Source organism: Hyposmocoma kahamanoa, unplaced genomic scaffold, assembly GCF_003589595.1.
Source record: "Hyposmocoma kahamanoa isolate Upper Pololo Valley unplaced genomic scaffold, ASM358959v1 99879, whole genome shotgun sequence".
NCBI classification, from domain to species: domain Eukaryota; kingdom Metazoa; phylum Arthropoda; class Insecta; order Lepidoptera; family Cosmopterigidae; genus Hyposmocoma; species Hyposmocoma kahamanoa.
In genome coordinates, this window is record NW_020656077.1 from 4213538 (window position 1) to 4239664 (window position 26127).

The 26127-nt window shown below is 37.3% G+C and overlaps 1 protein-coding gene across 1 annotated transcript in view; it reads left to right on the forward strand.

Moving 5' to 3' along the window:
• LOC113239387 overlaps positions 1-26127 on the forward strand; it is a 216589-nt gene that overhangs the window by 157767 nt on the left and 32695 nt on the right. Inside the window, exons 2-3 of the mRNA XM_026476373.1 lie at positions 4686-4930; positions 10581-10795. Of these exons, the coding sequence (XP_026332158.1) occupies positions 4716-4930; positions 10581-10795 (430 nt within the window). The 5' untranslated portion in view covers positions 4686-4715. The remainder of the gene's footprint in view (positions 1-4685; positions 4931-10580; positions 10796-26127) is intronic.

Below are 26127 nucleotides of genomic sequence, written 5' to 3' on the forward strand. Positions count from 1 at the left end.
GGGGGCCCGGTTTGGGGGGCCCGGTTTGGGGTCCCCGGATTGGGGCCCTGGTTTGGGGGTCCGGTTTGAGGGCCCCGGTTTGGGGGTCCGGTTTGAGGGCCCCGGTTTGGGGGCCCCGGTTGAGTGGCTTAGGCCCCTTAACTGGCCCCCAACCGGGGCCCCAACCGGGTCCCCCAACCGGGGGCCCCAACCGGGCCATAACCGGGCCCCCAACCGGGGCCTTCAACCGGGGCCCCCAACCGGGGACCCCAACCGGAGCCCCCAACCGGGGCCCACAACCGGGGCCCACAACGGGGCCCCCAACCGGGGCCTCAAACCGGGGTCTTCCACCCGGGGCCCCTAACCGGGCCACCAACTGGGGGCCCCAAGCGGGCCCCCCAACCGGGCCCCCCAATCGGGTCTCCAACCGGGGCCCCAACCGGCCCCCTAACCTGTCCCCAGCAGGCCCCCAACAGACCCCCACAACCAACGCCCTAACTCACCCCCATATGCCCTATAAATTTATCATAATTGTCAGTTTTAATTGTTAATTGTTAATCAAAAACATTGAAAAGATTGAAAATATATTAATTGTTAATTGTACATATTTGCAACTAACAATTGATCAATCGTTAATTGCTGTTTCGCAATTGACAATTAATCAATTGTCAATCTTTAATTGCCAGAACAATTAAATTTTGCCCAACACTGCTTCAAAGTTACTAAAATAATGTAAAAACCTGCCTAGGAAAATCTTCAATAAAGACATAAAAAAACAACTTACACTCTTAGTCAGCTGCAGTTTCCAACAATTCTGCGGCAAGTTGCACGTTATCAACAAAGACCCGACACGATCTTTTGTTAAAGTTGGATGAAAGAATCAAAGATAGAACAACCAGACATTAAAACTTTACTGTGATCCAAACAGATCACAAAACTCGATCATTATTTAGAGGGACATCTTTGTCGACGTTTTTGACCCAATTTGAGTAACATACCTAATTTCCAAAATTATCTAACCCTCACAGAAAACACACAACCAATTTCATTAAGCTGCAAGGGATTGCAGACGCATTAAAAGTTACATTTGAGGCTCTACCAAAGATAAAACAGTAGACCTAGGAATTAAATGCCTGTAGTGCAGGTGAGCGGAGGAGGTGCGTAGAAATTGAGACGCAGACGGAAAGTGCGCAAGGCGTATATTAGATATAAAATAAAACAAAAACATATGCGGCTAGGGACCCAATACAAACCATATGAGATGACTTATATATACTATTGGAGTTGACAAAACGATATGGTGTTTCAGGATACAACTAATGCCATCTGGCGGTGGCGGAAGAGACAGAAAAGGATTGTTGAATGGTTTTCTTCGGCCGGCTCCAACCGCGTTTCTTAAATAGTATTGTCGCTGGTTGAGGGCACCTCTTTTTTTAAGTCGTCCCCGTTTACGTAACACTTGTATTGGATGTGAGCAATCCTTATATCACCTCTGAAGGGTATCGGTCAGACGAGTTCGTATCAATATTCACGGTTGTGGTGTAGTTGCATTCAAATCGGGTGAGAAGTCTACTAGCACACTCCACAGGGTGCTCATCTTCTCCCTCCCCCTGGACCAAGACCGCTCCAAGAGCGTAATTGCTCGCATCAGTCTTGAGGACATAGGGCTTCGATTCGTCGGCTTGTCTCAGAATAGGAGCAGTTGTCAGCAATCTTTTCAATTCACAATATGCTACATCTTGTTCATTGCTCCATGACCATTTCGCGTCCTTCTTAAAAACGTAAACGGCGGCTAGAAAAGCTTTAACGACGTCCGAGTTCTTCTCATCGTTGTGCGAGGATTTGCACGAGGCGAGGGTGTTGCGGCGCTGGCTCCCAATTGTCGCCAGAAGACGGTCGAACTGGTCTTCGCTGAGATTCATCTTGCGTCGTCTCATCGTGGTGGTCTTCAATTTGTACGTAGTCCTCCGTACAGACCGCGTTACAAAATGTTGGGGTTCTAAGTAGCCCTCGTTAGTCGCCAGATTGAAGCGCAGGTGAGCGGAGGGGGTGCGTAGAAATTGAGACGCAGACGGAAAGTGCGCCAGGCGTATATTAGATATAAGATAAAACAAATAGGTATGCGGCTAGGGACCCAACAGTGCATCTCACGTGTGTGAAAGCGCAAGTTAAGGGCCGAAGCTTAAGTAAGATAGCAGGGGAGTAAGGACAGAAACATCTCAATAACTTGAGCGCCGTTCAGTGCCATACAGTTGCTATAGCGGTAGAAAGCATTTATATAAGCTTCAGCAATGTAAACCATATGAGATGACTTATATACTGTCGGAGTTGACCAAACGACAACGTGTTTCAGAGTACAACTAATGCCATCTAGCAGTGGCGCGATAGAACTAATGGCTTGTTAAAGTTGTGGTTGTCACACGCCTCTATAAGAAGGTGTATTCCCTGACGTAGGTGTTTTGTCTATCGTCTCAATCGTAAAGTTACTACTAAATTTATGTGAAGATTACAAGATTACTTTAAACGAAGTGATTAAAGAAGAAACGTACCCGATATCGATTTATTAAAGTTCCACCTTAGAAATCACTCAAGCCTACAGTGTACTAGCAGGTGGATGAAGAAAACCGCAATATTTCAGCAAAAAGATTGCACCTAGCGTATGGCAAAAATGTATGGTTTTTCTTTTAATAGAGGTGTCAAATATTTGATGATATTGTTATACTATGTAGGAGCTGTACTCTCCCGCGGATTACATGAAAAACTAATCAGATATACTCATGAAAAAATAATTATAAGGTAATCGACAACACAACCATGCCATTTATCGGAGATTTAAGATTTTTTCTTTACTGTTACTGTGTGTGTGTTAAACAAGAAAAAAAACACAAATAAGAAAAAAATTCACACGTAAACATACAAAATTTTTCAACCACACAAAGTAGTACGAGTATCAGTGAAGTAACATAGATTTGTTTCTGAATTTCATTACAAATTTAAACACAGGAGTTTCTCGAATACTTCCAGTACAAATTACGTATCCGATTACCTGTTGAAACTGCAAAAGAAAACAGAATTTAACGACTTCTGCGCTCTACGATGTGAATAAATCAATACATTAGAAGTGCACTTTGAAATCTTACAGAAAGAAACTAAATATGAACAAAAATTACGAGCGTTATACATACTTTACAAACGGAAAACTTATTACTTAAGTGGTCTGTAAATTTTCAATATTTTTTGACGATAATTTTACAAACACGCACGTCATTTAGTAACAGCTGAACTTCTGGTAAAAGATTTCTTTCAGGGAAGTACTGCCACGTACCTATTTCTGCCGCCGAGCAGAGTAATGTGAGCATTACTGCGTTCCGGTTTTGAAGGGTAAAGGTACTGATGAAATTACACTCGCAATGACAGTGCTTCACAGATTTTTACGATTTAAAGCTCTGAGTGGCACTGGAACTGGACAGACTTGTCACTTACCACATAAAATGTCATAAAAGCGTCGTTATTCCACAGAATTCCCGTACACGTTTAATTGATTTCATTAAACGTTGGAATTTTGAATTTGAAATTCTTTGCACATTGATAGAAAACAAAATTAAATCCTGGTCAAGCTTAGAATTTAATGAATCTGAATCTGGGGACTGGTGACGTAAGGGATGGAGACGACGTACGGAATACATACATACACCTCTGCCTTAACAACTCCTTATTTTGTCATCGTATTCTTTCATTATTAAAGTTTATGTAGCTATAAATTAGTTTCCCATCTACTATAAAATCAGTTATGTACCAACCAATGAATCATTCATCAACATTTATACTTGTATAATACGAAATTTGCTGTATATGATAATAATGACGGGTGGTCATTATTCATTATACATTTTCTTCAATCTGTCCTCTGTCTTGGTTAAATAATAAAATAAATAGACCATAATCGTAATCTCTTAATTATATGTTTTGCCACAAAATTATTGTTTAGGTAAATTAGTTTTTTAGAAATATAACGCGGCTTAAAATCTGATTCTTAAAGAGAAGAAATGTGATTGTCTCTTCTTTGCACGACACAACCGTACACTTGCCTATCGCACAGCTTGAAACAGTTTCACTGATTTGTTATAATTATTAATACAAAGATCGAACACTCAGAAAAAACACTCAGAAAAAATTACTTCGATCCGGTCGGATTCGAACCGACGTCTTCTTGCATACCGTGCCAGACGCTATACCAACTAAGCCACGGAACGAACCAACGGACCTCACGAATTTTTCTATGTGCTTGCGTCGTGTCTTTGTACTTGGTCTTTCAACGACTTTTTTAGTCGTTGAAAGACCAAGTTTAATCAGTTTCACTGATTTTTATGCAGAGGGGTCCCTACTATACTGCAGTAGCTTAGGTAGTACAAAATAAAAAATTGTACAATAATAATAACCTATTACTGACTGTTTTATTAAGTCGTATTCCATAGAACTCCAAAACCTTTAGATTTTAATAATGACCAGATCCTCAGAGCGCAGGTTCTCATCCAGTAATAAGTTCTAAATTTCTAATACAACCATTGACTTACAATTATAATACAACGGAATAATTTAGAACGGAATAATTTTTGGATTTAAATAATTTAACCAAAGTAGAATTCCTCCACGAATTAGTCTTTGTCTAGTCGAAGGACATCAATAATTAGGTATAATTGTTTCAGTAATCATCTGAGGATGACCTACCACGCAGTATGGAGGTAAAAAGGGAAAAATCAGGCAGCTTATCGCCAGTAAGACCAACGTCGAAGCGAGACAGTGGAGACGAAGGAAAAGGATCCAGGTCGAGCAGTAAATCAGATAAGGAGCTAAAATTACCTCCAGAGAAGTCACCCTGTGATGACGTCACAGTGAAGAAAGAAAGGCGTCTTTCAAGAAATAGCGACAATTCCAAGGACACTTTTGAAAGGTGAGTCCACTAATCAGCCTTTATTTTATCTCAGATTTCAGCCAAGCTCGCCTAGTTTGAGCGTAATTGCCTTCTTAAATGGTGAACAATCGTTCTGACGATCTGCCCATGCAGCACGTTGTTCGTCGATGAGAAGCATGTTTTAAAATGATTCGTTGTAATGACTGTTATCAGTAAAAGCAGCGCCATGTGATCTTACTCATCAAGTCATTTTTTTGACTGACCGTCTCATGCGGACTATTCGTCATAATTTTATTTTTCTAGCGAACAGAACAGCACGCTCTGGAACAACGTCGACGTCAGCCTCTCTACGAATATCATATCAAATGTATGGGAGCGTTTAACGTTAAAATATTGGATATTTCTAATTTTATTTCAAAAAAGTTATTGATGTAGCTTTACTCATTAGGTAACGTACTTTCAATATCAGTTTAAATATTTTTAATATCTCTTATATGTACGGGATTCTTCCGTAATGATTACCTGGGCACACTTAACGATTACAGCGTGTATAGGTCGCGTTCTAAACAGTAATGATTTCATGAAACCTATTATTGCTACAGATAATACCAAAGCAGACTAATTAGTTTTGAGTAGATGTGGGTCAGCATCGGTTATGACAGTATGACATTAGTCCCGACTATTTTTGGCTCCAATTACCATGTCAGAGCCTCCATGAGAACTAAGTTATTCCGCAACGTTGTGCCCACTGACACGTAGCCTAATAACTTGACGTTTCGCCAGACACAACATCTGCATACAAAAGCTACAAGTTGCTTTTGCTTTTGAAATTAAATTGTTGGCGCTTGTATTGATATTTTTACATCAATGTTTGAGTTATGAAGAAAATATACTTCATAATTATCACTTTTTTATAAAAAAATCTAACCTGAAAAATTTCTAGAATTACATGTATTTGTGAAGTTTTATTGAAATCGGTTAACGTGAATTACAATAAAGCAGATTCATCCATTAAGTTGCCGCCCTTAGAGGTGCAATATATTCTTCAAATTTAAATGGGACCGTTACTAAGGTACCTCCTTTCCAACATAAAACGAATATCGAAATCGGTTCTCAAATGTCGGAATAATAGCGTAAAAAAAAACATACAGTCGAATTAAGAACAGCCTCCTTTTTTGAAGTCGGTCAAAAATACGCTTCGTGGCATAGAATCCAAATGTGACTCATAAACTAATTCGTAAACATACATAAAATAAGATCGGCACTTAATCTAAGTAATAATTGTACCGGATTGGAGGAGCGGTGGCTTCTGACACAGGTATTTTCGTACCTACTTAAAAGAAGTTCACCGGCAATGATATATGTAACCTAGATTAAGTTAAGTCAATAAATTTGTTTTTTTTTAATAGTTTCGTCTGATAGTACTTTATGAACTTTGCAAATCTCACACTTTTGTAAAAAAAAACGACCTCGCAATGATAACTCAACATGGACAAAAAGCTGAAAATATACCTATACTGCCCTCCTGAGTTAGGAATAGTGAACCGTTGAAATTTTTATATTCATTTCCAAGATCTTTTTGAAATAGCCTATTTCATTTCGCAAGAGAACGCTAAATTCTGGAAAAAATATTTCACAAAGGCGTTGCTAGATGGTGCTTCACCGAGTACCGTAAAATGCTTAAAGGAAAAAACTTTCACAGTGACGTCATTGGTTATTAGCCAAGTTAGCGTGGCCGGGTCTCTTTAAAACGACTTTACAATGAGCACTTTTAATAAATTGCGAAGTCGAGCTTTTAAAGAATTAATAAAAGTCAGAATTTTAAAGTTGGGAAACGTTTGTTAAAGCGAATTAGCTCTAACTAAGTAACGTTTTTATCGTCGTCAGCACAGAGTAGTTCTCCGTTAGGCATCCGAATGTCTGGATTGTCCAAGTTGCGCTACTTGCGCCTTGATCCAATATCGGAGCTCTATTTGGTTCATGTCACCAGACCATATGGGCAGCATTCTTTCACTTCGCCTTCTCAGTCGAAGTCTCCATAGAACTTGCTTCATCACTCTAAGAGTCGTATTCCAGAACTGTACTCAATACTCAAGTCAGGACATGAGTATTACAGTGAGCACTGAAAATCATACTTAATTCCTTGCCATTAGGGTCGTATTTCCAGTGCTTCAAATCAGACTCAAGTCTGCTCAAATCCTGATTTGAGCATTGAGTAGAGTTCTGGAATACGACACTTAGATTGAGCGGTCCAGGTGTGACCCGAGTCCCGTCAATTGTATAGGTTTGCTGCGTCATTGATAGTTTCCTTAACCTTCTATGTGACTCGGAATTTGTATATGAGCCAAATCCGACTTCAGGGTAAATTTTACGGAAATACTTTGATGCTACGCTTCGATAGACCTTCGCCTTTAACGACTTTTTCAGGATATTTCGCTTTCAAGATGTCTTTGAATTTTCCAACGCTAGCTCAGTGCAGCTGTGCTCTTCGTCCTATCTCGATCAATAGAGAGTCCTATCCTAGTTCTACTAGCTGATCACAGATAAACATAATTCGTCACGTAATCTCTCTATTCACGTGACGGCTCGTGGATTTTGCGGTTACAGCTATAGCGGCAGCGAAGCGAAGCTATTTGTGCTCTTACCATCGCAATCTTTAAATTTTTGAGGACGTCTTCCATCTGACGTACTTATTTTGAGGTTACCTTTCCTAGTTATACTATCATGATTGTTGTTCTAGACTCTGAAATATTTTTATAATCAATAGGGCACTCACAGCTTAGTCTATTACCGAGGCAACAATCTTCTTATAGCCCTTAATTATATCTAAATACATTGGCCTATTATTATAATCTTCTGTTTTGTTTATTATTTGCTTCGGTTCAGGTATTTTAAGCAGTAAATAATACACAAATACACTTAGTAATAAAGCACTTGTCAAAACACACATCTCAAAAGTGCTTTTACCATATATATGAAAGTCATAAAAAAGCAATACGAACTACATGAAACAAAATAACTATAGTTGGTATACACAACATATCTACGCTTAGAATGTCTTGGAACTGCAAAGTTACAGTTAACAGAAGTGATATTGTATGAAATTTCCAACTTAGACGTCATCACTTAAAGTAAATTAATCTCCTGCCTCATGTCATATTGCGTCCAAAATAGATTAATTGGTAATAGATGAGATAATTGTTTACGAACAAGAAACTTGAACAATCAGCATCATAACGATCTGAACAGTTATACTAACTAAAATTTGAACAAGAAAGCTAGATTTGGACAAAGAATTTAAAAAAATTATTTTAAATTTAAGGACCAGGGACCTCAGTGATCCAGCGGTTAGCCAGTGGGCACTAGATCCCAATTTCGATTCTCGGTAGAAACTTAATTTGAGAAAAAAATTTTCCGATGTTTGTTCTGGTCTGAGGTACTGGAGTAACCTGGATCCTGCTATCTTTCATCAGTATTTATACGGCCACAGGGCCCTATACGGCCATACGGCCACAGTAAGCCAAGTTCATAATTACAAAACATTCTGCGAATGCCGCTTTTTTCCAGTGAAGAATTTTGATATTATTAAGCCGGGCACTCACGAGCTGTAACCGTAACCGTGCAACGGTTTGCCGTGTTTTTTCAGATATTTAACTTTTTAGATTTGGATAAAAAATTGTAAAATTCTTTAACATTCTTGTAAAGTCTACTTGGGAAGAGCGGGGTCTCCTGGCACAGGTATTTATATACTTAAGAGGAGTTAAAAGTATCCTTTCCACTAATCTGCTTTGTATTTTTTTTTTGTTAAAGAATAAACATTTTTGTATTTTTTTTTTGTATGTTATATTACCAAAAAGCATAGTAAGTACGTGATTCGCGAACATGCCGCGAGCCGACGTTAACCATGTACTCTTACTAGCGGATGAAGACTGTTTCACGTGTACACACGTACAGTTACAACTCCCTAATAAGTACCCGGCTTTATACTTTGTACTGTGACCCACCGAACTTAACTAACATCTACAGTGAGCTTCGCTTGTTACGGCTGACCTTGTTTTTGTAGTCAGCATTTATACCACGTCGTTTGTTTATCTCGTCGTATATAGAATAATAAATGAAAAAGAAATGTTTTGGAACATGAGGTATAAGGGATCTCCTGGGATTATGAAGTCTTATGTGCGGTGGTTACTTTGCTTTTCTATTGATGTCCACGGTTTCAAACCCAAGTGGTGAAATGTACTACTTACCTTTCGTAAATGTTTAGTAGTTTATCCGTCGCTAATTGTGAAAGGAAATAATGTAGTGAGACTTATTTTACTATTCATAATTTATTTGTGTGTTAAAACAACATGTGTATGTTGTGTACAAGTTGACATGTAACTATATAAGCATAGTTTCACTGTGGCCGGTCAAACGTTAGGCTTCTAATCACACGAAGTTCTCAAGTGTATCATACCGCATACACACTCTTACTATGACCGATATGTAGAGGTAGATTATTGGTATATATAGATACCCAGTGTACCACATCAAAATTAGTTGTGTGTGGTTTTTCGTCAAGTAATTTTCTACTCACGACTCTTCTGAAAAATTTGCATTAACCTCTAGATTATTGTCGTCAATCTTCACTTAAGCCTTCACAAGTTGAGTCTAGTCGGAAAAGCTTTTCCTTATCTCTATGAGGTGTTAATTTGGCAAACGCAATTACGTTCATTGTTTCTTACATTGCCTTGCGTTGGTTTCTACAATTACGAGATACGCGATTTATTAGCCAACTTTGTAACAAACTGCTCTTGATAAACAATGTATTCGGATCTTATGTAGCTTCATATCTTAACTGTTTCCCAAACTTCAATGTTAAACTATTGTTTACCATGTCACATTCTGTATAACGTACTAATTCGATTCACATTCCTACAACAAGTTCGTATCTAACTATTCAACTCTACGTTATTCGCAATTGAATGAATATTTAGTAATTGTTAATGAACGGAATTTATTTACTCATCCGTAAACAAAGCTGTATGCAGCGGAGAAATATGCATAAAGTTGAATTAGCAATCAGTACTTTCTAAAAATTATCGACATTTTCCATCGCTGCATTGGGTAATTCTTTTAATTGTGCGTTTTAACATATTTGATAATTCCACATCTTATTACATAACTCATATCACTTATGCTAATTCACTGAACTCAACAATGCTACCCGAGCAAAACTGACTTTACCCAACATATTGTTTAACGTGTCAAGAGTGTACCAAAATATCTTGTCCTGGTTATTATTTTAAATAAAACACAGCAGATGAAAAGTATTCCGAAACTAAATAATATTCGCCTGTTTGCTTCATTGGTCATGCGCATCAACAAAGTTGAAATAACTGAACCTCGTTAAAATTGATGAGTTTATTCATTATAGAATGAGCCCATAAAGTTACTAATGGTGACATCTGTGCTAAACAGCGTTTAGTGAGACTTGAGAACGTCCACTGAAGTACGTTGAACGTCCCAATGTGGAACCGCCTTGGAATTGACAACATTAACGCCTTCTTACTGACAAACAAGAATAGTTTTTTTAATTACACACAAACATTATTTTGCAAGTAACCTTTAGAATGACCACATTCGTCAGTTGTTTAACATCAGTAGTAAAATCTAGTGACATATTAAATTTGACTATATTTTCACGCAGGCAAGATTCGAAAGCAACTTCACTGTCGAGCCCGAAAGTATCAAGAAAATACTTCACGAACTGGCGGCAAGCATGTGACAAGACAAAAGACAAGACGAAAGAGCTATTAAAAAGGTGGAGGACGCTGCCCGAGGCGGAGGCGGTAGAGAACCAGATGCAGCCAGCCGGAAACCACGAGTACGAGAAGCACCACGGCTGGAGTGTTCATGTTTGGAGTGAGTAGACATTTCAAAAGCATAGTTTTATAACCGTGAATATGTGTCGTTAATGGTGATAAAATCGCGAAGAAATCGGAAACGGAGTGTCTTCGGAGACATGTGAATTTTTTATCTGCGCTGGCCTTCGTATTATTACAGCAGTGAAACTAATAGGTATTAGTAGGTAGTACGTTGATAATTGTTTTCATCAACCGTATAAAGGGTGTAAGCGATGTCCTCGGACTGGATACCTAAAATATGTTTTATATGTACTTAAAATCGTAACAGAAGTAATACGGTGATGACGTCACATAACTATTAATATTTTGTCATAAACGATAGCTAATACAAACGTAATTTGAATTGGAATCTGTAAAATGATTTGTATATAACCCCAAAAACAATAAAATTGACAAAAGCGCAAGATCTAGACTACATGTTGAAACCCATCTTTGTGGTACTTTCGAAACTTGGGAGGTATATATTGTACTTGATCGGTGCTCTACAACAAGCACTCTCTTGACTCCGTACAATTTCATGAGCTTGTTTCCTTATATGGCGAATAATACGAAACTAAAGTACAGTCTGTAACAATTTTTTCTTTAGGGTTTCTAACGTTTCAGTGTCCAAAACCAACTTGTGACTCTGCAGGACGAACTCGCCATCATACATGGCGTATTAGGTACCTACCGAATGCACAATTATGCATTTATACTCGAGCAACGGAATTCAAACACTGAATTCAAGTAACATGATCTAATTAGAACCATGTTGCAGCGTCTATCGTCTTCTTGCCTCACAAATGTCAAAAGTTGGCCTCGCGCCGTTTCCACTATTTATATATATATTAATGCAGGTTATGACTCGCAATAGCCCGGGAAAGATATTCATTCTATTTTCCACGTACTCGCCTTTAATTTTGTAACAAGCGTAATTTTCTGTACCTACATTGTTATTCAAGTATTCCTAGAATATTGATTTAATGTGGCAGTTCCTTTGACGAATGGATCTTCCCCTTTTTTCACAGACATCGTGGTTGTTTCGTATTTTAATAGAGCCCGCCGATTATTATGGATATATTTTGACGGCACGCAAACCCGATATTTCCTGCCTTTTTTTATTGGGATCAAATTACCATGGCCGAGATGGTTATGATACCCCTAAACGTTCAGATTTGAAAATAAATGCATAATTTAATTTATTTTAATGAAGTAGATAAGTGTGCCACGAATCCCGCATTGCGTTACAATTTTAAGGCTTGATGAAGATGACCCGCTGAAGTCGGTAATGCTATCAATTACTGAACATGAGTCTCATACAAAATATAATAAATATTACTCTATTTCGATTTTCCCGAACCTCTTTCCATAGAGGAAATGATGAAAACACATCATCCGCATACTAAAAAAACCAAGGCCAATTCATAAACTCCACCGAAAGATTTATACGTTCGTAAATGATTGCCCCATTTACCAAGGGAGTTTATGATGTCAGAGCTTCAATTTCTAAGAAATATCGCTGCTTAGGTATAACTTAATAACTTTTTATTAGACAATAAGTTGAAATTTACAAGTAAGGTAAAATAAAAGCTTAAATAAACACTAGAAACTGAAACCATTTAATAACATGAATAAAATGGGGTACGCAGCAAGGTGCCCAAGATGCTGGCAGTTTTCCCCCTTTGTATGGCTTTGCTAATGCGTTGGGCAAGGTACGAGTAGCTGCCGGCCATTGGGTTTTCCACTTATTCCTGGGTCTCCATTATCCTCTTAAGCAAACCTTAAACCAGTCGCATGCTCAAGCTTTCATTCCAGAGATACAGTACATTAATATTCTAAAAATAAAATACAATATGGAGACGATGCACAAGTTAGTTTAGATATTTTTTAATCTGTTCACACTATTCCACTAACAGAGCACAATAAATCCTAGACACAACTTTTGTGCACTACATATGTTGAAATTGTTCCTCGGCATAGTCATTCATGATACTAACAAGTTTGAAAATATGAACAAGAATGAAATTTTCTTGTTCGAATTTAATATAAACAAACATTGTAGCATTAATTATTTTGGCATTAAACGAACATTCTGTGTACTTATTAACATAAATAGTAGATCGTTTTCCGTCTTTTGTTTGGTATATATGTACGTCAGTATTCTGTTCTTGTGTGCAATATAAATTAAAGGTAATGTTTTATAGAAGAAAAGTTGTGTAATTTGATAGCCTTGGTGGCCCAACAGTTTGCACTGTGGGCGCTGGATGAGGAGGTCCCGGGTTCGATTCCCGGTAGGACCAATTTGGGAAACAAACTTGTTTCTATAGGTTTTGACCTGGATGTACCGGGTAATTCTACGGTGCTCATAATACATTAAATTTCCTAATTTGAAACTAGATTATTAGTATACTTGTCGGACCCCTTTTTTTAATCTCCGCTGTGCACTGCGCACTGTACACTTTGAAGTGCTAATAAGATTCATTTTACATACAGTCTAGGAAGGGAACTCGCCTACATTTTACGAGTACACTGCAGCAATTCAACCGCCACTTTGAATTTCCATCCAAATCGAAATTGCCTAGTTCGATACGATTGTCATTAGTTTGCAACTTAACCAGGTAAAATTCTAGGTAAAAGTCAAAAACATACTAATATATGCTTGTATTTTTGTGCCTAGTAGCATGTTATATAAGATTTACGACGTACAAGTAACGTATAACCGACCACGGTTATGTAATGTCGGCCAAGGCGAAATCTTACATTAACTTTATATCCATGTATACAAAAAAATTTGAAATATCAAAAATGACGTTATTCAAACGCTCTACTTGGCGCCTCGTCAATGTAAGCTTAAACTAAGCTTATTATAATATTACTCATATTCGTACCATGACGAACCTGTCAACCAAGTATTATTGTGTGATTGAAAAAACGAATGATTTCCCAATATTGTCTATTCCTTACTAAAAACAGGAAAGAGACAACGCTTTGTGAACCATATGCTACCATCTATTTCTTTTTTTAAGTTCCGAATCGTCTTATCGTAGTATAATGTTTAATTTTGACTGTTAAAAAAAGAAAAGTATATAATAATAAAATCTATTAAAATTACGTTGTTTTCAATAATTATTCCGTATTTTCATGAAGAAAAATAAATAAAACAAGCTGAGTCTTGATAGTTCGGAAATAATTCGGAATTATAGTCTAGTGTCAACAGTTAGTTTCGCCAAGGAACATATATATATATATATATATATAATAATTTTACGAAATAAACATCGCGTATTATTATTTAACGAAAAATCATTTACTATGTGCTATTACATTAAAAATAAACAAAATATTGAACAGGTATATGTAAATAAATAAGTTCAACTTAACTTTTAATCATTACAAATCAATATTAAGACAATAAAACTGAAAATAATATTGTTTCCATTGCATCCGCGTAACCATTTTAAGATTGCTAAATTTGAGCAATTTTTTCAAAAAATTGACATAAGAGCAATATTACTTTAATGTTAAAGTCACGTCTTAGTATGAACTGAGTGAATGAATAGTCACAAAGCTGCCAATAAAACATCATAGTTTTAACATTACAATAAGCTTACTTTAGGTGCGTTATGGTAAGAAAAGTCAATGTAAGGTTAAATATATTATAATATTGTTTTAAGAGGTTGTGGTATGCCCCTGTCTCCTGATTGGTCAAACTACAAGCACTCCTTGGCCCATCACGGACATGTCTACTCTATCTTTGTTTTTTTTTTGTTTTTTTTTTTGGGTTTTTTTTGACTTTCATTGGGGTCTGCTATAGTGGATTGTTAACAAAATATAGATCAAACATTTTACTATAAAGTTGTGTTTCATTATTTTAATTTACTCGTAGAAAAAGTATTGTATGCTAATTAGATCTTAAAACCCAGAAGGAGATGTCGTGACAGCCTAGATGTTCCTATGAGTTCTAGGATAGCCGTAGTAGCCTAATGGTTTGACCTAGCAGACGCCGTGCCCTACAAACAGAGGCCATGGGTTCAAATCTGGATTCGCACCAATGAGTTTCTCGGAATTGAACTTCGAAATATTATTCTTTATGTTTATTTGAAAGCTACCATGAGCTTTTTCGGTGAAGGAAAACATCGTGATGAAATTTGCACATGGAAGAAGGTTCAGAACCTTCGGAAAACGTGAGAACGTGTCCCACATTGGGCCAGTGTGGCCTCCTTGCAATCCTTGCCTGAGAGGAGACCTGTGCCCAGCAATGGAATGTATAAATGGGTTGATGATGATGAGATCTTGTTTGTAGCGTCATTAAATCGCGATGAGTGGAGGTCTTTGCCCTGCAGTAGTGGGATAATAATTACTGAGAACTTAAAAATGGAAAAATATTTTTAAATCAACTCTTCCACGTCTCACTTCGCGTAACTTTACTTACTTAATATAATTATAAAAATGTAGATTATTTAGAAATTAAAGTTCATCGAGTATATAACCAGAAATAGAGACGAAATGTCATTTACTTTGTTTGAAAACTATTCTGCCATATCACTACGGCGACAACTGCGCTCCGATTGGCCAGCCCGAATTCGAAACTATTGTCGGGTGTCGTCAATTGTTTCACTTCAAATCGACCAGTTTAACGTAAGCTTTGCTATAATGGACGAAATTTAAAAAATTACATAATTAAGTATTTAATTACCGATGATATGTGATTCCATTTGTTTTGTAATTAGATGTTTTGCTGCTTTTCCCACACCACCAAATGGAACACACCACAGTTAGATATATTTTCTTTATTTTAATAAATACAGAATATTTTTGGAATATACGGAGACGTACACACAGGTCAGTTGTTGGCGCTGTACTATTATCAGCTTTCTAATTTGTGAGTTCAGCGCATACGAGAGTTGATACTTAAAAGTGATATCAGTACCATTTGGCAACTCATTGCCAGGGATGTATGACCCTTATTTCGTCTCTATTTCTGGTTATATACTCGATGTTAAAGTCATAGGTGCCGTCAAGAGCACATCGAGCTAGATATTTCGGAGTTTATCCGGTTTTATTTCGATTCGTATCATTAGAGATGTAGACTTGAGTTAAAATCTTACATTTCAATCTTGATATGCTATTGCCCTATACTGTACTTATCGCCTTAGGAATTTAAACCATCGATCTCTCAACGGAGAATCAATTATCCTCCCACTGGGTAACCACAGCCTTTAAAATAAAATTTAAAAAATTACAGAATATTAGATTATGCTTTATTTATGACACAAAGTGACGGGTTCCACATGTAACGTGGTGCTTCAATTCTCTTTGCCACATGTCTGTAATTTCAGCAGCACCTTACCCTTACATTATTGCTTGTCGGCCGAAATAGGTAATGTGGCAGTACTTCCCTCGACGAATTCTTTCACCAGGAACGCTACTGCTATTAAAACGTTGTAAGGATAACCGAAATTGTTAGAGGAAATGAAACTATTTTTCGGATCTAAGTCGCGTATATCTGGTCACACGTGACCATGGGACCCGTAAAGGTCCCGAAACGTGGGTTTGTTTAAAAAAACAAATACCTATACGCGATTCAGATTCGAAAACATAGTTTCATTTCCTACATGTAACAACCGCGAAAACCTAAGAACTCGATATGGAAACCAAAATTGTTCTTTTGGCAAATTTTATTTATTTTTATATTTCGGGCTCCACCAAGTCATGTTTGAATCATTTGGTCATGGACATCTGTACCCATATGCATTCAAACAACATACAAGTCTACCTTGTACTACTAGCGATCCGGTAAGCTGACTCTGTGTTCGACTGTACCTAGGCGTTGTTGTTGTTACATCATAATCATCACATGAGGCGGAAGACGTCCACTGCTGAACATAGGCCTCCCCCAAAGATTTCCAGATCAGCCGATCGGACGCGACGTGCATCCATGGGTTAACCGCCGCCCTTACCAGGTCATCCGTCGATCTAGTAGGGGGCCGTCCCACTGAACGGCTTCCGGTTCGTAGTCTCCATTCAAGAACCTTTCTGCCCCAACAGCCGTCAGTTCTAAGAGCTAAGTGCCCTCCCCACTGCCATTTCGACTTGCTAATCCTTCGAGCTATGTCGAAGACTTTCATTCTTTTACGGATCTCGTCATTTCTGATTCGATCACGTAGAGAAATGACGAGCATAACTCGCTCCATAGCTCGTTGAGTGACTTTGAGGTTTTTTATGAGGCCCATAGTAAGTGACCACGTCTCAGAGCCGTAGGCTACTGCTCGAAGACTTTTGTCTTCAAGGACTGCGGTATTGCGGACAGAAGACGACTGTCAGAGCTTCCCGAAAGATGCCCAACCGAGTCGTATTCGACGATTGTCCTCTTTCTCGAAGTTTTTTCTGCGTAATTGGACGGTTGTAATGTAAGCAATCATCTTGTATTATACAAGTAAATAAGTTAATTAAGTGTGTTGTAGACGTTATTGTCGTACCCTCATGGAACACAGAATGCCTGCTCCATGAAGCCCGAATACCCTGCGGCTCCCCTATTATATGCGACAGAATTTAGTCGAACAAAAACAATATATATTAGTGTAATAAATGTACACTCTCAGGTAAGACTTAGCGCCCATGCATACAGTGTATTTTAAACGCGCCGACGAAGCGCAGATGACGAGCGTTAACGCGGTGCAGTCGCAGCGAGTAAACCTTTGCACACGTTCACAAATTCAGTGGCGCCGTAAACGCGTGATATCTGTGCGTATACGCGCCTCAGACGCGTTGTAGTCGCGTTTTGATAAGAGATAGTTGTAATTTTAGTTTCGTTTGTTTATTTCAGTCAGTTTTTGAAATGAAGGCGCTAAAAAATATAAAACGCACACTGCATCTTTTTAAACATATGCTAAATAGATATAAGAGAAATCACTTAGTAACTGTACTAAATTCTACTATTCTATTCGGTTTTGGAAGTTTATTTTGCATGCATTGCACTAGAAACGAAGTGCGAAAAGGATAAAAAATCACAGCAAAAGTTGTCTTCAACGTGAAATTCTAAGTGTAAACTCCAGTGTAATACATAAACTTTTTGCTTTCGACGCGATGTTCGATATAGACAAGCTTCGAAAACGCTTCTCGCGCGTCTGTATCACGTTTTACGCGCATTTGAATCAATACCAACACAACAATCTACTTTTTGGGCCTCTACGGCGCCGTAAACGCGCGCTCGTAGTCGGCGCGTATATAATACGCCGTGTGCTTAGTAATTTTATAATTGACATACCAACGTTATTATAATAATAATTATAATATTGTTGCGCTATATTGTTAAGAGCAGTTAGGTCGATACGTATGCTGTGATTGTAGGGTAGTTGAACGTTAGACGACCTCCGCGGTCGAGTGGCTTACACATCGGTTTTCCCCGGCCGGGTCAATGTAGAAAAACTAACTTTTCCATATTTTCTCGGGCTGGGTGTTCGTGGTACGATTTCCATAACACAAGTGCTTTTTAGTTAAGTCAAGTAACTTACTTTGGGATCATAAGTGTATTTTGCTACGCCCTTACAGGGTCTCACATGTAGTTCCTACCATAGTTCTAAGTTTGTGTACACTTAAGACTATATGTGAAATGCAAATAAATAAATAAATAAATAAATAAATAAATAAATAAATAAATAAATAAATAAACAGAGCAACGTATGTGATGGTGTCTAATATTACATTTTTATTATATTATTATTAACAGTCTATGTATAAAAGTAGTAGTGTAATACGTACGCAGAAAAGAATCCCAAAATGTCAAAAGACGTAATCGCAACAGTTACAAGTAGAAATCGCAAATGTTTCTATGATTGGCGTCGAGGTGGGCAATTGAAGGCCTAGGTGCTACTGTAAAATAAACAAAAAACATTGGGAATAAACGTGTAATAAACACGGCCAAGTCACACTTGCCGTTGTCCCGAACTGACAGTGCAACCCGGCCGAAACGTCGGGAAAATAGCTAGGTGTAAAAATACCTCGTGTTTAAACGCGTTTGTTCCCGTTTCCGAATTTTCGTACAATGTAACGTGAAAGTTTAAAAACAAACATACAGAGCGTTTTTTAAATGGGGTATTATGAGGAAATCCGAAACCATAGAAGATACAAGGAAACTGTCTTAGGAACTATTAAATCTTTTTTGTAAAAACAATTTTGGCATAGTAAATTTATTGGTCAAGCTTGAGTTGTCCATAAAATGAAATTGACCGAATTTTTTTTGTGCTGATCCACTCAGTTTTAAGAAGGGATCATTTCATTGTATAAGACTAGACCATTATGTGAGACCAGACATAGGTGTTACCATATCATTAGAGTGATTTCAATCAGGACCTCTTCAGCACTTCGTCACTGCGTCCATTAATTGATCTATTGTGATCACCACTAATTACAATTCTGAGCCAAGGCCAACAATGTTACAGAATTAAAGGAATCTCCTGTCTTCGCTATTTTGATATCCTCTGGTTATTTCATGAGCCTTCCCAGTATGGAGTTTCGTAAGTTCATCATGCCTGTAACTCACAGTTTTACCAAAATCTCATAATTGTACTGTCATGAGTAAAGTATGATTTACCATTATATAGAATGTGACGGAAAGAGTATATATAAAATATTTGACACAATTGTAGAAACTTATAGACCACGATAATGAACTCATAATGCTGGGTGACACATTTATTTTGAACTGAAATGTATTCTTAAGTATAAAAAACAAACAGTGTTATGAAAATTTTGTAACTGGTCACGCATGACTTCTTTCATAAATAACGCCTAAATTTTGTAATGAGCAATTACTTTAATAACTTATTCTGCTAACTTCAAATCGTAAGGCGTTTTACGCTCCCTCAATATACTTTAAACAGTGAGCACCGATTTTTGTTATCTCCTTTATATAATTCATTATATTCCTTTCACATACACTTTCTGTCAGTCTCTATATACGCTAGATAGCTCTGCGGGTCCTAGATCTTGAAGACGACTAGGTCAACTGAGTTACCGTTTCTCGCCGGCCTAATAGCCTTTTAGGTATATTGCTTAAACGATTACTGGTCGGCGATACCGCTTGTACACGCAATGCTTTTATTCGGAGTTTATTCGTTAGCTCTTTTTATTTTAAGGTGTAAATATGACAAAAGAGAGCGTGAATTTCATAGACAGTACTTAAATAGTATCGCACACCAAGATGTCACTATTTATCTTTGTTCCGTATTGCTTATATTGATTCAATATTTTCTTCTTTTTCTTTTAAATTTTATGGCCCCATCGAAGTAATCGATGATTTCGCCAATGTCAAGTTGAGGAATACACGCGTTTTTAATTAAAAAATTGACCGGTGAATTTCGACAGAATTCACTGAGAAGAGACCTACAAAAAACCTACACAGGCTATTACAGAAATAAATTGTAAATATTAATAGTAATAAATTTACACAGCGCATGCACAAAGGGAGAGTGCACTAACGTTAGGAGGGAGTTGATATTAACGGAACGGGAGATGTTAGGTGGGAGGACATCATAAAGAGGAGTGACGATACGATTACAGTCAAAAAACAGGTGCTCGAACCTCTGCACACGGAGTGGTCTTGAATACGGATCTTAGCTAAGAACACAAGAGTACGTATGTGAGCTAAGCGAAAGCAAATAAATGCGGAGGTAATATTTTTTGGCATCGATCGATCTTAGTGAAGAACCAAGGTTTAGAGGGTAAATCAGGCTGGATTTTACCATAAAATTTACCCACAATTTGGCGAGAAGATTGCCAACTAGATTACCAGGAATTTCGCATTTGTGGGAGGGCAAGAGCTTTAGCTTCAAGAGGAAAACACCGGCCATATACGTTACAACCCATCATGATGGCTTCTTTTGCACAGAGATCCATCCCAAGACCTGATTCAATATTAATTACGATTTATTATTGACAGCTGATGCCGTCAACATTCTTGTATAAAAGAAAGTACGGCGGTGATAGTAATAAGTTGATTGTCGTTATGTCACATTGAATTAATACTAAAAACATAGCATTACAAAGAAAAAATTTGGTTAGAACTGACTTTTGCTGTTAGAAAGTTCAATTGGCACTAACATGTACTTGTACTCGTATCATCACAAACGAGCCGTCGGTGTCCACCGTACTGTTTGAAATAACATCCACAAATTAGTGGCGTAACGTGAGTGGTGCAAAAAAGGCGTGTTTTTTTTAAAGTGCAAAGATGGACCATGGCCGGCCGCACGGCAATGGGGGCGGCGGCGAGAAAGGCCAAGTCCCAATTAAAATTACTTTTTTTACTTTAAATTAGACAAAGACTACCACTATTTGAGAAAACTTAATTCTAAACAACAGAAAGATGGCGACGGCAGACGACCATAAAAATAATCAAGCGGAGTCTGCCCGAACGAACTACTTTTGTTATTGTAAAAATAGAGGATCATCAAATTTAATGTGGCCGACAGCCACTGCCACAAATGTGTACGTGTTCATTGAATTTTGTCAGTATTGTGTTGACACTTGTCTATGGAGAAGCAGTAAGAGGCTACTACACAGAAAACACTTGGATATCGCATTATAAAGCCGGTAGTTAGTTGGAACCTCGCACTAAAATACTCTGATATTAAATTGTACAGTACACTCCGTTACTTTCCATGAACGGGTTAAATCTTAACCGAATGACACATCGATTATCTTATTTTTATTGTAAAAAATTAAAACCAAACACCGGTAATATAACCCTATAAAAATTCACATTTATTTATAATCACAGTGTTTTTTTTATTACAATATGAAAGTCTCAAAATGATTAACGAATTTTTTAAGAAGACTACTCCATTAAAGTCTACTATATAGTATAATTTTAGTCTAAAGGCGCTACCAACAACCCAGACTTGTATCAAAGCAGTGTGGAAGTTCGTTTTCTAAATTAGTTTCACAAGGAATCACACTCAAAACTTCGAAACTCGAGAAAGTACATACTCGTACTTATTTTCATGAGTATAGAAATGTGAGTTGTGAAGTGTGAAGTTCCTACCTGTAACTATTTTATAAGAACCGAACTAAAAAGTGTGTGGAATTAAATCTATTTGGAAAGTTTTATTGAAATCGATTAACGGAAAGTGGGTGAAATCCAATAAACCGGGTTCATCCCCTTATTGGCGACACTTAAAAGTTTTTAAATAAAAAAGAATCAATGAAATCGGTTCACAAATGTCGAAGAGTCGGATGCACAACAAATAAACTATCAAATTGAGAACTTCCTCCTTTTGTTGAAGTCGGTTAAAAAGTTTCATAATTTTTTATCATATCATGAAACAAACATAGTGATTTTATCAAATCTCTGATACAGGTTAGTGAAATAGCATATTAAAGTAACCAAAAACATTTATTTAGTCCAAAAAAGTGAAATACTTAATCCCATAAATTAAGCATTTCACGTTTTTAGACCAAATGTGAGTGTGTGAGTGCGTGTGAGTTTATGGAACATAAAAAGTAAATTCTCTATATAACGAGCTTTAGGTCTTGATATTTTCCATCATTGTCTTCGATTATAAACGATGTGTAACCTTCTAACCCAGCAAAATAACAGTGGGGAAAAAGATCTAAACGCCCAATGTTATATTATTATTATTATTATTAATGTATATTAAAATTTACTAAATATAAATTATATGCTTCAGGACCAAGCGAGTATGACCTCAGTTTTGTATGAAAAACGCAACTGGGATTTTTTTAAATATTTTTAGATACTCCATGGCCGTATAGAGTATATGATACTAAATTTGAATGTGATATATTCTTTTTTTTATGTCAAGTGACGGTACGAACGAATCGCGCGCATGTATATTTAGGAAATCATCTTTAAATATCAAACCGTTGTGTGTGTGTAATTTCCAACTAAATACAATTTTTTTTTCTTTATGACACGAAATGACGGAATGAACAGGTCGTGCGCGTGGAGGTAAACGTCACGCCTATCCATTGCAGATGCAACGACACTCAGAATTGCCACTGCGCCCGCCACCCTGAGACATAAGTTGACAAGTCCTATGTGCCTGTAATATCACCAGCACCCTTACACTTAAAACCGGAACACAGTAACATCATATAACCAGTAACTTTACTGCTTAGCGGCAGAAATAGGTGCGGTGGCAGTACTTCTCTGGACGATCTCCTTCACAAGGAGCTCTACTGCTGCTAACTCGATAATGTATAACGTTTACGTGGTCATAGAAATAATGTCGTCTGAGTCTGGGGGTCGGGCTCTCCGTCTGACGTCTGTCCGTAACAATTGCTGTCAAATAAGTAATTATCGACCGACCTAATAAAAAAACAGTATCAAGTATGTCGAGTATTACTTATTTCATAGTAAGTATCTCGGACGAATACCGAACGAAGAACGGATCGAGTAGACCCTCTGAATCACTTCATATGTTATGTATATATTCATATGTTATTTCGATATAGGCGGAGCGTTAGAGGGATAACCATATACATAATAGGTATATAGATGGTGCGATATGATGTGACGGGCTGGTGTTAACAACTCGACGACTAGACGCCTATTTTGCGGGTGATATTTGATATATATGTAAATATATAACCGTATATTTGTAGCCGTATATCCTAAATTCTCTAGCGTATTGCATTATATTTTTCACGAACCCGCTCCAATTCCGTCGAGGTTGTACAAACGCACATAATATATGCAAATGCGCACTTGGCTTGCACAAGTTTGCGGTGAAGCCTGAACGTTATGTAGCTTTATGATACGCGACAGGCGGAGAGACATCCCAGCTCGACCGATGCGATGGCATCAGCGCGCTACTGCTAACAATAAGAGCGTCATTTTTTCCAACTGCTTATTTTTCACTAATTTATATAATAATATAAATATTATGACATACTGTTACAGTTATTAATATAAAGACCAAAGACTAAGAAAAAATCCGTCGATCCGCCTGTATTGCTATATGCTTCATAGTCACCAGCACAGTCGAACCTACTAGAATTTACAGCAACGAAAATTTAACTCAAACATACTTACTGTAGCCAATCAAAAAACTGCAATTAAAACAAATGTCTCATTATTTTGCATAGCGTCGACTTTCAGTGCGTTTCGCAGCAGATTGTAGAAATTCCACGCTGATGTTTGCGGCACAGGGACAAATAAGAGAGATTTACCGCAAAATGCAGCGAAAACGGCGTATGTGGAGCGGTCACCGTTAACTGTACCTATAGGTAAACTTCACAGGAAACGGACGTGTCTCTGTTGCAGAGTCTACGTAACATTGCAGTCATCTAGATTCATAGAACTTTTAAAAAAAGAATATCATATGTCAATTTTAAGTCAAAAATCCTATCCGAGTGACACGATTGAAGTAAATCGAGATACTCTGTGAATTTATTTATGATGGCGATGGCAAAAGTCTCCAAAAGTGAAGTGATGATTTTATAACTGAAAACAGTTTTTGTTGTTTGTCTGAATAAATAGAAAAACTCATAAAACCATTGCTTTATATTAAAAATCATGAAGGAAAGCAAAGGTAACCAAGTGAATCCGAAGAGGAATCAAAGCGATGGTTCTGAAGTAGCAAAGGGAGGACATACCGATAATAAGGAGGAGCCAGTTAAACGGAATACACGAAAGAGTAACGTGAAAGAGGAAGGATTTTATAAGTTTAACTCGATGATGTTACGCAGCATGAGCTCACAGGGCAAGGCCGTCTCGCTGGTGAAAGGGAGGAAGCGATCGCAAAAACATGCGAAAAGCAAGACGCCCCAAAAGTAATCTCCATCTATCAATCCAAAGGTTCCGGGGCAAAGGCGATCGGCTTATGAAGTCAGCACAGCCCCTTTCTCAGTGAATCTTACTCCAACAATATACTCTGTAATTTTATTGTTATCGTATTTGAATAAATGCCTGTCGTTGTGGAGTATATTGTTCAGAAACATCTCTCTTCAATTCTTATTTTTATCACCGAAGTTCTTCAATGGTCTAGTTGAATATACTTTTTACGAATGCAGCTATGGTATATAGAATGTAATATGTTTAGGAAAGTATATATTTTTTGCTTTATTTTAAATTTCCCACAAGCTGGTCACAGCCACGTCGTGTTCGTGGTAACTCCATTGGTACTGGCTTTTACCAATTTTGCTCTAGACGTTAGGAATAAACAAAAAAGTAAAGACTCTTCTTTTACAACCTAATGTTTAAACCGAGCGTCGGTTTTATTATCAGACTTAAAATATGTTGAACAACTAAAGTACGATTCAACAAATCAAAAATAAATCCTACACATCTTACTCAAAGATTTACTCGCAAGGATTGATACTGAAAGGTTAAAATTAAAATAATAAAGCTCCACATGCTAAAATATGCACTGAGAGAAATTAACAAAGTATGAAGCTTTTCATAACAAGGTTAGTATGTAACATTTACTTGTAAGTGAACATTACACTCCAACTTTGCGAGTTTGTCACAAAAACGTGCTCGGAAATATCAACATTCATACATCAAGCACGTCCGGCACACACCTGTATGTGAGCAGTGCCTGAAACTTTATTGAAAACCCCTACCCGAATGGCTGAATTTATGAGGATCCGCGGGTTACAGGCTGGAAACAAAACAATTGCTGAAAATGTTGCATTTCAAGCGAATAGCAAGTAAGGACCGTAACCGACCGTGTCAGCTGAATTTGCTTACATTAGCACACTTTCTGAATTTTAGTTTAACCCATATATAGGACCGGCAATAACATTTTATTATGTTGTGTACAATGTTGTCATTAAACAAATGCAAGAGACGCTATGCTTGATGTACCAAATGTATACCGACAACAAAGGACATTGTTGAAAGGTAGTCGAGTTTGAGCCCTTTGAAATTGAAATGGGTAATTTTCAGTTGACTCAATTTTGGGGACAATTTCTTTTAATTATATATTTATAGAATATCATCATGGAGTATTATTTAATATTAGAGTGTGGTAACCTGAAATATTCTTTAATATTTCACGAGGATTTATTCGAGGAATTAAATAATACAAATTGTTACCAAAATTGAGCACAAAAAAATTTACCTCGTAAATTATTATCTATTTCAATTTCAAAGACCTGTAATTTCACAAATATTATTCGGTACAATATCTATGATATCGTATGATACTAGCGCAGCGTAATGTACTCACATTATATTGACATAAGAATGGACATAAGTCTTTGATTCAGTCTTTGACGCGCACTTATTTTTTATTAAAAAAAAATTCAACTCTGTTATGTTGTTTCATCGAGTATATGTATTTTTTTCTTAGAGGATGGAAAAAAATAAAAGAAAGGAGCTGCCCT